We start from the raw sequence: 14237 nt of genomic DNA on the forward strand, positions 1-14237 counted from the left end.
AGGTTGTCAATTTTGAGGAGGGTAGAGAGAATTAGACAGCAGAGAAGGAAGGAGCATGAGAGGATGATATCTGTCAAGGATCCTTTTGAAGTTGCAGGAAATATTCTCAAAGAGGAGTGGAAAGCTGGTGGTGCTAAAGCAAGATCTAGAAGATCACATGAAAGAACAACAAGGGGATCCCCATAAAGACAGCCCACTGGGCTCACCTGGATATGTTCCACAGACAGCGGAGCCAGTAGTGGGGTTTGATGTAGCTCCACCCAAGTTGAGTGAGATCAGGCAAATGGTAAAAAAAGCCAGGGCAACTTCAGCCCCAGGCCCAAATGGGATACCTTATAGGTTGTAAAAGTGGTGCCCAATAGTTATTAAACTGTTATTGAAACTACTGAGAGTTGCCTGGAAGACGCAGTGCATGCCCCTGGAATGGCGAAGGTCAGTGGCCATCTTTATACCAAAAGAACAGGAATCCACCAACATAAGTCAGTTTAGGAGTATTGCTCTACTGAATGTGGAGGGAAAGATTTTATTTTCGGTGGTAGCAAGTAGGATGTCTGATTACCTCCTAAAGAATGGATACATAGACACAAGCTGCCAGAAGGCAGGTGTATCAGGTTTTCCTGGATGTGTGGAGCATGTATCAGTAATATGGGAGCAGATCCAGTCTGCAAAGAGTGACAAGACCTCCATGTAGTCTGGCTGCACCTGACAAATGCCTATGGATCAGTTCCACACCAGCTCGTCAGCTGTGCACTGGAGATTTCATGTACCAGAGTGTATTAAGAGCTTGATAGATAGTTACTACGAAGACCTGAAAATATGGCAACACAGTAGATAACTGGATGGCAGCAACTGAAAAAAGGGATTGAGATGGGATGTTCAATCTCTTCCATCCTGTTTACAGCTGCATTTGGGATCATCCTAATTGGTGCCAGACAGAGGGCCAGAGGAATCCGTGCACAATCTGGGGTGAGACTGCCAGCACTGCACAGCTCTATGGATGTCACAAGTATCCTCAAGACTGCAGCATGTACAGACTCTTAAAAAGGCTTGAAGAGCTTTTGGCCAGCAAAGTCACCTAGCCTTTCTATTCGTAAGGGGATTAGAAGTGACCAGATATCCTTTGAGGTGGATGGTGAAAGAATCCTGGTGCTGGCAGAGCAGCCCATTCAAAGTTTATGGAGAGAATACACAGCAGATCTGTCAGATAAACACATGGCAGAGTTGGTTCTAAAGTAGCTGAAAGAGGGCTTGAATAAGATCCCAGGCAACAATTTACATTGTATCATCGCCTGATGTGGCTGCTAAAGATGTGTGAGATCACTGCATTGGTAGTGGCAAGGATGGACACCAAGGACAACAAGTACATCAGGAAGTGGCTGGGCTTGCCTCGTTGTCTTTCAGTTGTAGCACTGTTTGGAAGAAATGCCTTACACTGCCTAGAACTAAGGGAATCTACAGACCAGTCAGTGAGGGCTCGTCAAGCCCATGTGCAAACAGACCATGCCTGGAAGGCAGAGGAGGTTGTGGATAGGGTGGATTCAAGTTTGAAGCAACAAGAGATTTTTGGAAGAACCCAATCAGGAAGAGTAGGCCTTAGATGGGGGATGACTCCCAAACTGTGGTGAGCAGCCTCTTAAAAACAGAAGAAAGCAATGGTAGTGACAGAAATAACTAAGATGGAAGAGGAAAGGTATATGATTCGAGCAGTCGGCCAGCAGCAGCAAGGGCACTGGACAGTATGGGAAGGTGCATCTAATAGAGTTTTAGGATGGGCTGACCTGTGGAAGATACTCCAGGCCAGGCTACATTTTCTAATAAGATCCACCTATGACACTCTTCCAAGCCCTGGAAATTTGTCTCTGTGGTATGGTAAAGAGGAGAGTTGTCCCCTCTGCGAGGCCCCAAGAGCAAATCTGTAGCACATGTTGGCTGAGTGCATGACTGCCTTGGTACAAGGACAGTACAGGTGGCGGCATGATCAGGTTCTACGAAAGCTGGGAAAGATCCATGAGGTGTGTAGAATAAAGGCCAACAAAGGCCATAATGCTCCTCAGAGGAAGTACACATGGAAGTGAGTGGTCAATGGTGCAAACATTTTCTTCTGAGATTGACATTACCTCTTTGATGCTGGACATAGTGTTATGGTCGGCATCAGCTAGGAAAGTCATAATGATTGAACTTACTGTCCCATGGGAAGAGGGACTGGAGGCAGCCTATGAGAGGAAGAAGCTAAAATATGCTGATCTGGCCACCGAGTGCAGGGGAAATGGATTGAGGGCTGAAGCACTAAATAAGTATCTGAAGGAAATGGCAGAGGTGGCAGAAAAAGGGAGCTTCAGGCTATGGTTAAGAAGGAAGGATGAAAAGTGGGGTGTGCTGAAGTGAGAAAGTAGGAATAGGAAACAATTGCTATATGTGGTGAGGTAGCATGTAGAAGAGGAAAGGGGTGGGGAGGAATTATTTCTGCTGACACAGTCCTTATCCGGGGGTTTCAGGAGAAGTATTGACTGGGGGAGCGAAACCAGGCCAAGCTAGGCATTGGAGGGGCGAGTGATGCAGTCTCGTCTCTCACGTCGCTCTCCTACTTAATCTGTTGGAGGATGGGTTTAAGGATAGGCACTGGACAGCTTGTGTTTTCTCTAACAGAGAAGAGGCGTTGGACATAGGATCCGTTCATGGGGGGGGGGGGGGTGTACTGAACCCTGGTTGTATGGTATGTCTGTATGGTAAATGCTGCCCCACAACCAGGAGATGTTCAGGGATTAATGGGGCGAAACATCCATGACAGGTGGCTCCCGGCTGATGACCCCGTAGCTGGACAACTGAAGGCACTGGGGGAGGTGCGGCAGGCAGTAATACCCAGCAGGTTTAGACATTTACCTGTGCATCTGTGTTTGTGTGACCTCTTTATATCAGTGAAAAATATTTATGAACATTTATTTTCAGCTCATTAGTGTTCAGCATAAATTGCCATTTTCTGATTCGTAGCTTACTGTATTAACCACTTCAAATTCGAATCAAATTGTACTATACAACTAATGGGGATTTTAAGTGAATGTTAGGGTTTCTTTGTATAAATGCGGTTTTTGTGTCTCATTCGCAGAACTCAGGGTGACGATTACAAGCTAGCTGTGATGTATGTGGCATGTGTGCTGTCTGCGGTCCCGCGAAAGTGTACACAAGGATTTTGATAGTGAACACAAAACGTGGAGGAGACGAGGCGGAGAGGCTTACACTATTACTATGGAGATGATACAATGGCAGCTGTACATTTGGATATGTTGTGACTGCTTCAAGCTTTTCAAGCATTTGTTTTGCCGCTGTCAAAAATTAAGGAAAGTGATGGGATTCCCTCAGATTTACGTTTTTTGCATAAAATTAGCAGAAATGATAAAAAATTGCAAGCTACTACAAAAAATGCAGAGATTGGTTGAATTTACAAGAATTATTGCGATCGCAATTTTATCGATTAATTCGAATTTACGTTTTAACAAAAAAAAAATTTTAAATGAGGAATCAAGGTTTTGCATGAAAATATTAGTAAACACTATAGATAGATACATTTTCAATCCACCAAAGGCTGAATAAGGAAGAAAAAAAAATATGCTCCTAGTGCTTGGATTAATGTCGCCCACAATCTGATCAGCTGCACGTGTGTGAATGCTCCAAATGAACATAACATATTAACAACATGTAGATTGATCTAAAAACCAATGTCGACCGAATGCTATTGTAGTGTGATTTTTAGCTCGACCTCATCCATCATGTACCCATAATAAAACGTTACGGACGTGACAGTTACAGATCGGTTAATCACGATTATATAAAAACGGTTATATAAATCATTTGGATAGGCTATAAATGAGATAATCAAAAATCCACCGCTTCTTCTATTACCATGATGATTCCGATAGATTGCTAATAATTGCTTTGATCTGTGACGTGTTTCAAGTGTACTGCATCTATCGCCAACAACTGGGATGACAATTTCTGCGATTTGGATTGTAATGTTAATCATTTATAATTTCATATTGATGCACTGCTCAGCATGGACCCAAACACCAACTAGAGGGCGCTGTGAAGGGTTTATGATAATACATACAAATGGTGTGATATACAGTGCACCCGGAAAGTATTCACAGCACTTCACTTTTTCCACATTTTGTTATGTTACAGCCTTATTCCAAAATGGATTAAATTCATTATTTTCCTCAAAATTCTACAAACAATACCCCATAATGACAACGTGAAAGACGTTTGTTTGAAATCTTAGCAAATTTATTAAAAATAAAAAACGAAAAAAATCACTTGTACATAAGTATTCACAGCCTTTGCTCAATACAATGCTGAAGCACCTTTGGCACCAATTACAGCCTCAAGTCTTTTTGAGTATGATGCTACAAGCTTGGCACACCTATTTTTGGGCAGTTTCTCCCATTCTTCTTTGCAGGACCTCTCAAGCTCCACCAGGTTGGATGGGGAGCGTCGGTGCACAGCCATTCTCAGATCTCTCCAGAGATGTTCAATCGGGTTCAAGTCTGGGCTCTGGCTGGGCCACTCAAGGACATTTACGGAGTTGTCCCGTAGCCACTCCTTTGTTATCTTGGCTGTGTGCTTAGGGTTGTTGTCCTGTTGGAAGACGAACCTTCGCCCCAGTCTGAGGTCCAGAGCGCTCTGAAGCAGGTTTTCATCAAGGATGTCTCTGTACATTGCTGCATTCATCTTTCCCTCGATCCTGTCCCAGTTCCTGCCGCTGAAAACATCCCCACAGCATGATGCTGCCACCACCATGCTTCACTGTAGGGATGGTATTGGCCAGGTGATGAGCGGTGCCTGGTTTTTTCCAGACATGACGCTTGCCATTCAGGCCAAAGAGTTCAATCTTTGTTTCATCAGACCAGAGAATTTTGTTTCTCATGGTCTGAGAGTCCTTCAGGTTCCTTTTGGCAAACTCCAGGCGGGCTGTCATGTGCCTTTTACTGAGGAGTGGCTTCCGTCTGGCCACTCTACCATACAGGCCTGATTGGTGGAGTGCTGCAGAGATGGATGTTCTTCTGGAAGTTTCTCCTCGCTCCAAAGAGAAACGCTGGAGCTCTGTCAGAGTGACCATCGGGTTCTTGGTCACCTCCCTGACTAAGGCCCTTCTCCCCCGATTGCTCAGTTTGGCCAGGCGGCCAGCAATAGGAAGAGTCCTAGTGGTTCCAAACTTCTTCCATTTACGGATGATGGAGGCCACTGTGCTCATTGGGACCTTCAATGCTGCAGAAATTTTTCTGTACACTTCCCCAGATCTGTGCCTCGATACAATCCTGTCTCGGAGGTCTACAGACAATTCCTTAGACTTCATGGCTTGGTTTGTGCTCTGACATGCACTGTTAACTGTGGGACCTTATATAGACAGGTGTGTGCCTTTCCAAATCATGTCCAATCAACTGAATTTACCACAGGTGGACTCCAATCAAGTTGTAGAAACATCTCAAAGATGATCAGTAGAAACAGGATGCACCTGAGCTCAATTTTGAGTGTCATGGCAAAGGCTGTGAATACTTATGTATTCTTATTAATAAATTAATACTTAATTTCGAGATAGGCTTGGTTGGTTTAGATAAAAATTAATACCTACACTGGCTAAAAAGTATCTTGCAGTTTCCTTATTTTATACTATTATTTCTGAACATCTGGATTATTTTAAATGAATTAGATTTAAATTTATTTTACATTTACTGTTGACTACCTGTGTGGTGCACTTTGTTTTTTATGCATTTATGCATAGAACTTTGATTTCTCTAACCAGGCTGCCATACATTCTAATAAAAATTAGGGATGCACCGAAATTTCAGCCGCCGAAAGAGAAAAATAAGGTGAAAATCTTGGCAGAAAATCTGAACAAAAACTTTTAATTTAAAATCAAGTAACAGAGACAATGAACATGAAGAAAATGCAGCATTTTATGCAAAAGATGTGAACAGCAGCTTATGTTTAAATATATATTGATTGTAACAAGATTGTGCTTATAAACACTGTGGTGAAATTAAAATGCAAATGCACATTCGGTTGGTATTTGCCTTACCCAGTTGCCTATTAAAGTCTACATTCCCAAATGTAATGAAGCCAATGATCTCTTGAATATCAGCAAATTAATAAAGTGTTTTACCATGCGTATCCAGAGGCTGTAGGCTATTTAGCTTGAGCCACCATCACATACCACAGTAAAATATCTCCACCTACTGTTCGACCCAAGCGCACATCAGCAGTGTCAAACCCACTTTGCATGTGCCGCTCGCGGTCTCGCACAAATGGGCAAATTCGCACTTTTCATCTGAACCTGGTCCAGTAAGTGACACAGTCACAGATAAACTCAGTTTATTTTTCCCCACTCACAACAACACTGACAACATGGATGATGGACAGAAACAAGAAAAACTTAGAATAGAAAGTTAGTCTTTTTGTCCTTTATTGTGTATTTATACAGTGGTGTGAAAAAGTGTTTGCCCCCTTCCTGATTTCTTATTTTTTTGCATGTTTGTCACGCTTAAATGTTTCAGATCATCAAACAAGTTTAAATATTAGTCAAAGATAACACAAGTAAACACAAAATGCAGTTTTTAAATGAAGGTTGTTATTATTAAGGGAAAACAAAATCCAAACCTACATGGCCCTGTGTGAAAAAGTTATTACCCCCTAAACCTAATAACTGGTTGGGCCACCCTTAGCAGCAACAACTGCAATCAAGCGTTTGCGATAACTTGCAATGAGTCTTTTACAGCGCTGTGGAGGAATTTTGGCCCACTCATCTTTGCAGAATTGTTGTAATTCAGCCACACTGGAGGGTTTTCGAGCATGAATAGGCTTTTTAAGGTCATGCCACAGCATCTCAATAGGATTCAGGTCAGGACTTTGACTAGGCCACTCCAAAGTCTTCATTTTGTTTTTCTTCAGCCATTCAGAGGTGGACTTGCTGGTGTGTTTTGGATCATTGTCCTGCTGCAGAACCCAAGTTCGCTTCAGCTTGAGGTCACGAACAGATGGCCGGACATTCTCCTTCAGGATTTTTTGGTAGACAGCAGAATTCATGGTTCCATTTATCACAGCAAGTCTTCCAGGTCCTGAAGCAGCAAAACAGCCCCAGACCATCACACTACCACCACCATATTTTACTGTTGGTATGATGTTCTTTTTCTGAAATGCGGTGTTACTTTTACGCCAGATGTAATGGGACACACACCTTCCAAAAAGTTCAACTTTTGTCTCGTCAGTCCACAGAGTATTTTCCCAAAAGTCTTGGGAATCATCAAGATGTTTTCTGGCAAAAATGAGACGAGCCTTAATGTTCTTTTTGCTCAGCAGTGGTTTTCATCTTGGAACTCTGCCATGCAGGCCATTTTTGCCCAGTCTCTTTCTTATGGTGGAGTCATGAACACTGACCTTAACTGAGGCAAGTGAGGCCTGTAGTTCTTTGGATGTTGTTGTGGGGTCTTTTGTGACCTCTTGGATGAGTCGTCGCTGCGCTCTTGGGGTAACTTTGGTGCACCGGCCACTCCTGGGAAGGTTCACCACTGTTCCATGTTTTCGCCATTTGTGGATAATGGCTCTCACTGTGGTTCTCTGGAGTCCCAAAGCTTTAGAAATGGCTTTATAACCTTTTCCAGACTGATAGATCTCAATTACTTTCTTTCTCATTTGTTCCTGAATTTCTTTGGATCTCGGCATGATGTCTAGCTTTTGAAGATCTTTTGGTCTACTTCACTTTCTCAGGCAGGTCCTATTTAAGTGATTTCTTGATTGAGAACAAGTGTGGCAGTAATCAGGCCTGGGTGTGGCTAGAGAAATTGAACTTAGGTGTGATAAACGACAGTTATGTTTTAACAGGTGGGGCAAACACTTTTTCAAACAGGGCCATGTAGGTTTGGATTTTGTTTTCCCTTAATAATAACAACCTTCATTTAAAAACTACATTTTGTGTTTACTTGTGTTATCTTTGACTAATATTTAAACTTGTTTGTTGATCTGAAACATTTAAGTGTGACAAACATGCAAAAAAATAAGAAATCAGGAAGGGGGCAAACACTTTTTCACACCACTGTATATACATATATTGATGTGAACATTAACTGAAGCTCCTGACCCCTATCTGCATGATTTTATACATTACTCTGCTGCCACACGATTGGCTGATTAGATAATTGCATGAATAAGTAGATGTACATGTGTACCTAATAAAGTGTCCGGTGAGTGCATGCATATATATATATATATATATATATATATATATACACTATATTGCCAAAAGTATTCGCTCACCCATCCAAATAATTGAATTCAGGTGTTCCAATCACTTCCATGGCCACAGGTGTATAAAATGAAGCACCTAGGCATGCAGACTGCTTCTACAAACATTTGTGAAAGAATGGGCCGCTCTCAGGAGCTCAGTGAATTTCAGCCTGGTACTGTGATAGGATGCCACCTGTGCAACAAGTCCAGTCGTGAAATTTCCTCGCTACTAAATATTCCACAGTCAACTGTCAGTGGTATTATAACAAAGTGGAAGCGATTGGGAATGACAGCAACTCCAAGGCCACGTAAAATGACAGAGCGGGGTCAGCGGATGCTGAGGCGCATAGTGCGCAGAGGTCGCCAACTTTCTGCAGAGTCAATCGCTACAGACCTCCAAAGTTCATGTGGCCTTCAGATTAGCTCAAGAACAGTGCGTAGAGAGCTTCATGGAATGGGTTTCCATGGCCGAGCAGCTGCATCCAAGCCATACATCACCAAGTGCAATGCAAAGCGTCGGATGCAGTGGTGTAAAGCACACCGCCACTGGACTCTAGAGCAGTGGAGACGCGTTCTCTGGAGTGACGAATCACACTTCTCCATCTGGCAATCTGATGGATGAGTCTGGGTTTGGCGGTTGCCAGGAGAACGGTACTTGTCTGACTGCATTGTGCCAACTGTGAAGTTTGGTGGAGGGGGGATTATGGTGTGGGGTTGTTTTTCAGGAGCTGGCCTTGGCCCCTTAGTTCCAGTGAAAGGAACTCTGAATGCTTCAGCATACCAAGAGATTTTGGACAATTCCATGCTCCCAACTTTGTGGGAACAGTTTGGGGATGGCCCCTTCCTGTTCCAACATGACTGCGCACCAATGCACAAAGCAAGGTCCATAAAGACATGGACGAGCGAGTTTTATGTGTGGAAGAACTTGACTGGCCTGCACAGAGTCCTGACCTCAACCCGATAGAGCACCTTTGGGATGAATTAGAGCGAAGACTGCCGCCAGGCCTTCTCGTCCAACATCAGTGTCTGACCTCACAAATGCGCTTCTGGAAGAATGGTCAAAAATTCCCATAAACACACTCCTAAACCTTGTGGAAAGCCTTCCCAGAAGAGTTGAAGCTGTTATAGCTGCAAAGGGTGGGCCGACGTCATATTAAACCCTATGGATTAAGAATGGGATGTCACTTAAGTTCATATGCGTCTAAAGGCAGATGAGCGAATACTTTTGGCAATATAGTGTATATTATATACCCTGTATATAAAGCATTTTCGGTTTTCCACCTGATGTCTCCAAAATGTTCGGTTTCGGCCAAAAATTAAAATTTTGGTGCATCAATAATGAAAACTGTTGAAATTACTTTTTAGTTAAGTACATTTAAAAATTGAAAAATCTACATGAATTGTCCTTAAGTAAAAAAATAAAATTAAAATAAATCGAGATTTAAATTTTTTGCCATATCACCAGCTCTACATGCAGTTTTTTATTTTTTTTCATTGTCGTTATTTCATAAATGGGTAAGGGATGTTGTGAGGCTGCACTTTTTACTGAATTTTAGTAACAAAAATGTGAGAGAGGGTAGTCTTCGCCCCATTATACACTGCAACAAAATACGTTTTTGATTTGTTTTTGTTTTGGCTTGTTTTCCAATGTAAATATCTTAAACTATTTTAAAACAACGTACATTCACTGTACTGCAGAAGAAATGTGTTAATTGAAAAAAAAAAAAAAAAGAGGCTGCACTTACAGTACATGATGAGTAAAAGCCATCCATAACGGTTTGAAACCTTTGACCTCTTTAACATAAGTACGGTATCCATCAACGCAGCATGATGGATTGAAATAAGAAGGACAAATCGGGATTTCAATGCACAACTGCTACACTTCAAAAGGCAGTGTTTTAAAAAATAGTCTGCATTGACCACTTCAATCAGTGCTGTGTGAAGGAGCAGCGCCCTCTAGCGGTGTGTACGGCACATGCTGAACAGTGCAATAATATAAAATGATGCTTATTTTTTTCTTCCCCTTTTCTCCCCAATTTGGAATGCCCAACTACCAATGCCCTCCAAGTCCTCGTGGTGGCGTAGTGACTCACCTCATTCTGGGTGGTGGAGGACAAATCTCAGTTGCCTCCGTGTCTGAGACGTCAATCCGCGCATCTTATCATGTGGCTTGTTGAGCGCGTTCCCGCAGAGACAGCACGTGTGGAGGCTTCACGCTATTCTCCGCGGCATCCACACACAACTCACCACGCGCCCCACCGAGACTGAACCACATTATAACGACCACGAGGAGGTTACCCCATGTGACTCTACCCACCCTAGCAACCAGGCCAATTTGTTTCCTTAACTGGAGTCACTCAGCACATCCTGGATTCGAACTCATGACTGCTGTGGTGGTAGTCAGCGTCTTTACTCGCTGAGCTACCCAGGCCCTCAAGATGATGCTTATTAAATTACAATTCAGTTTGCCAAGTTTGTCAAAATGATCCTTTCCCAAATGTTGTTTATTACAACATTACATTAAAACAACATTAAAGAAAAATACCTGAAGGAATGAAATCCTCATCATCTTCATCACTCTGTTCTTTCTCTGTTGATGTCTCATCATCATCATCTTCATCACTCTGTTGTTCCTCTGTTGTGTTTTCTTCTTTTATCTCCGCCTGCTTCACTTCAATCTTCATTGGTGTCTGCAGCATCTGCTGTTCATCATCATCTTCATCATTCTGTTGTTCCGCTGTTGTGTTTTCTTCTTTTATCTCCTCCTGCTTCACTTCAATCTTCACTGGTGTCTTCAGCATCTGCTGTTCTCCAGTGTTACAGACAGAAGTCAGAGACTCTGTGGAGGTTTGATCACCCTGATTACTGTCACACACACTCTCCTGAGCATCAGTAGAACAGAGTAAAGTGAGCTGTGAGTCCTGTGTGTCTCTGGATCTCTGTTCAGAGAGTTTGTCCAGCAGTCGCTGTGGTGTGGATTGATCTCTGCCGCTCCACACTGAATCCTGACATTCTGTGGAGGTCCCATCAGTCACACACACTGAAGATTGACAGGAAACCTTTTCCAGCTCCTGACAAACACAACACAATCACATCTGTACCGTTCATCATCACAGAGTCACAGTCATATCACATCATTTGAAACTTACAATCTCAACTTTATCTTGCTCAAAACAGGTAAAGAATGAAATGAATGTTTAACCTGTAACCTGTCATCTTTCTCCTTCAGCTTTGCGTTCAGTGACGTCACCTCTTTCTTCAGTGACGTCACCTCTTTCTTCAGCTGAGAGATTTCTGTGATGAAATCATCAATATCCAGCATGGACAGATCAGTTCCTACTGATTTACAGAAGATCACATCCACCTGTTCTCTCATGATGAACATCTGAACACAAAAACATCATCATTATAATGGACTGACATTCATCAAACTCTAAAACATTATTATATGATTAGAAACAAGAACAGATCTGTTAAACAAAATAGCTTTGTGTCTTGGTATATATAATTGTGTTTTTTGTGTTTGGTTTCATTTTCCTGACAGAATATTCTCGGATATTAACCCATAACGAGCTTTATTCGACATATAATCACCTTCATTGAACTCATTTAAAATCTACATCTTGATTTAACGAGCTCAAATATTAGAAATTAATCATGATATTCAGATATTTCTGCTTATTTCTCCTGAAACTGAATATTTTAAAGCGTCCGTCACAAAACCGCCACATAAGACGATAATAAGATTCGTTTACGATTAAAAAAAAAAAAAAAAAAAAACATCAAAACAAATATAAATCTCACAAATGACCAAAAAATAAATAAATAAAAAAACACATTAAACACGAACCAACTGAGCGTTTAAACTGTGAGCTCCTCTTTCTTCTTCTCGTGTTTCATGGCGGTTTGCAAAACAATTTATGATGCTTTCACACCAACTAGTGGACTGGAGTGAGTTTTGTGGGTGTGTGTGTGTGTGCAGGTTTAACCTCCGTTTTGGGGACCAAATATCCCCACAAGGATAGTAAAACCTGAGATCACCTATGTTGTGAGGACCAGCCAGGGGTCCTCACAAGGGAAATAACATTAAATGATGTTTTATTGAAAATGTAAAAATGCAGAAAGGTTTCTGTGAGGGTTTAGAGGTAGGGTTAGGGGATAGAATCTATAGTTTGTACAGTATAAAAATCATTACGTCTATGGAGGGTCCTCATAAGTATATCTAAACCAACATGTGTGTGTGTGTGTGTGTGTGTGTGAGAGAGAGAGTGTGTGTATTAGTGTGTGTGTGTGTGAGAGAGAGAGAGAGAGAGAGTATGTGTGTGTGTGTGTGTGTTATAAATGTGTCAATGATTTGACGCTCTTTTTATGTCCAGATCTATTAATTTATTCAAAAATACATACAAAATAAAAATCGAATTCACACAAAACAGTTACTTTTTTTTCTCCCCAATTTGCAATGCCCAGTTCCCAATGCGCTATAAGTCCTCTTGGTGGCGCAGTGACTCGCCTCAATCCGGGTGGCGGAGGACAAATCTCAGTTGCCTCTGTGTCTGAGACCGTCAATCCATGCATCTTATCATGTTGCTTGTTGAGTGCGTTACCGTGGAGACATAGCACGTGTGGAGGCTTCACGCTATTCTCTGCGGCATCCACGCACAATTCACCACGCGCCCCACCGAGAGCGAGAACCACATTATAGCGACCACGAGGAGGTTAACCCAATGTGACTGTACCCACCCTAGCAACCGGGCCAATTGGTTGCTTAGGAAGCCTGACTGGAGTCACACAGCACGTCCTGGATTAGAACTTGCAACTCCAGGTTTGGTAGTCAGCGTATTTACTTGCTGAGCTACCCAGCCCCCCCACTGTCAGAGTTCTTAATACAGTGTTCTGTCCTCATCAGCATACATCATGAAAATTATTATTTTTTTAGAGGAACTGGTTCTGAATAAGACATATCTTCAAATCAGTCTTGCAACTAGATTTAGAGGTAACTGCAGTTATTATCGATGAGCAGCAGGAAACTAGTTATTATTCTGAAACGATTCAAGCTGTAACAGCAAAGCCGTTCGTTCACTAGAAACACCTGCGATCTTGACCGTAGGCTTACAGAGCCCTCTAGAGGACAAAGCGTCTCTGTTACATATGTATCCTCGGTTCCCTAAGATGAAGGAAACGATACATTGCGTCACTAAGCTGGCGCTATGGGGAGTGTCCTTCTTTACGACCTAGTTGAAACCCTTCTACAATAATGCCAATTCTAATATTGGCTATGGTGTTTAAGTCCTGCCCTTTTAGGCGCGAAGCTGTCCGGTATAAAAGCGAGCGTGCAAACACCATTCCTCAGAATTTTCTGAATGAGGGACAAAGAGCGCATTGCTCGCACCTCAAAAAACTCTGTCAGTATTGCGGCCAGCTTACACAATGTCTCGTTCCCTTCATCTCAGGGAACCGAGGTTACATACGTAACCAAGATGTTCCCTTACGATTCAGTTCACTTGACATTGCGTTACTAAGCTGACACTATGGGGAACAGAGTCCCATCACGCCACACTACACGACATAACCCTCCCAGAGAGGAAGCATGATACACCTCAGCCAAATACATTTAAACTCATTTTTTCACAATTCCTGACATTTAATCGTAGAAAACATTCCCAGTCTTAGGTCAGTTAGGATCACTACTTTATTTTAAGAATGTGAAATGTCAAAATAATAGTAGATATAGTTATTTATTTAAGCTTTTATTTCTTTCATCACATTTCCAGTGGGTCAGAAGTTTACATACACTTTGTTAGTATTTGGTAGCATTGCCTTTAAATTGTTTAACTTGGGTCGAACATTTTGGGTAGCCTTCCACAAGCTTCTCACAATAAGTTGCTGGAATTTTGACCCATTCATCCAGACAGAACTGGTGTCAGGATTGTAGGCCTCCTTGCTCGCACACGCATTTTCAGTTCTGC

At 42.2% G+C, this 14237-nt stretch overlaps 1 protein-coding gene across 1 annotated transcript in view; it reads right to left on the reverse strand.

Annotated features, from left to right (window-relative positions):
• The window catches only part of LOC127418544 (uncharacterized), a 48452-nt gene that overhangs the window by 7848 nt on the left and 26367 nt on the right, over nucleotides 1-14237 (reverse strand). Inside the window, exons 8-10 of the mRNA XM_051659122.1 lie at nucleotides 12122-12197; nucleotides 11474-11656; nucleotides 10817-11342 (exon numbers count right to left, since the gene is read on the reverse strand). Coding sequence (XP_051515082.1) covers nucleotides 10817-11342; nucleotides 11474-11656; nucleotides 12122-12197 — 785 coding nt within the window. The remainder of the gene's footprint in view (nucleotides 1-10816; nucleotides 11343-11473; nucleotides 11657-12121; nucleotides 12198-14237) is intronic.

This window comes from Myxocyprinus asiaticus, chromosome 28 (genome assembly GCF_019703515.2).
Source record: "Myxocyprinus asiaticus isolate MX2 ecotype Aquarium Trade chromosome 28, UBuf_Myxa_2, whole genome shotgun sequence".
Classification (NCBI taxonomy): Eukaryota; Metazoa; Chordata; class Actinopteri; order Cypriniformes; family Catostomidae; genus Myxocyprinus; species Myxocyprinus asiaticus.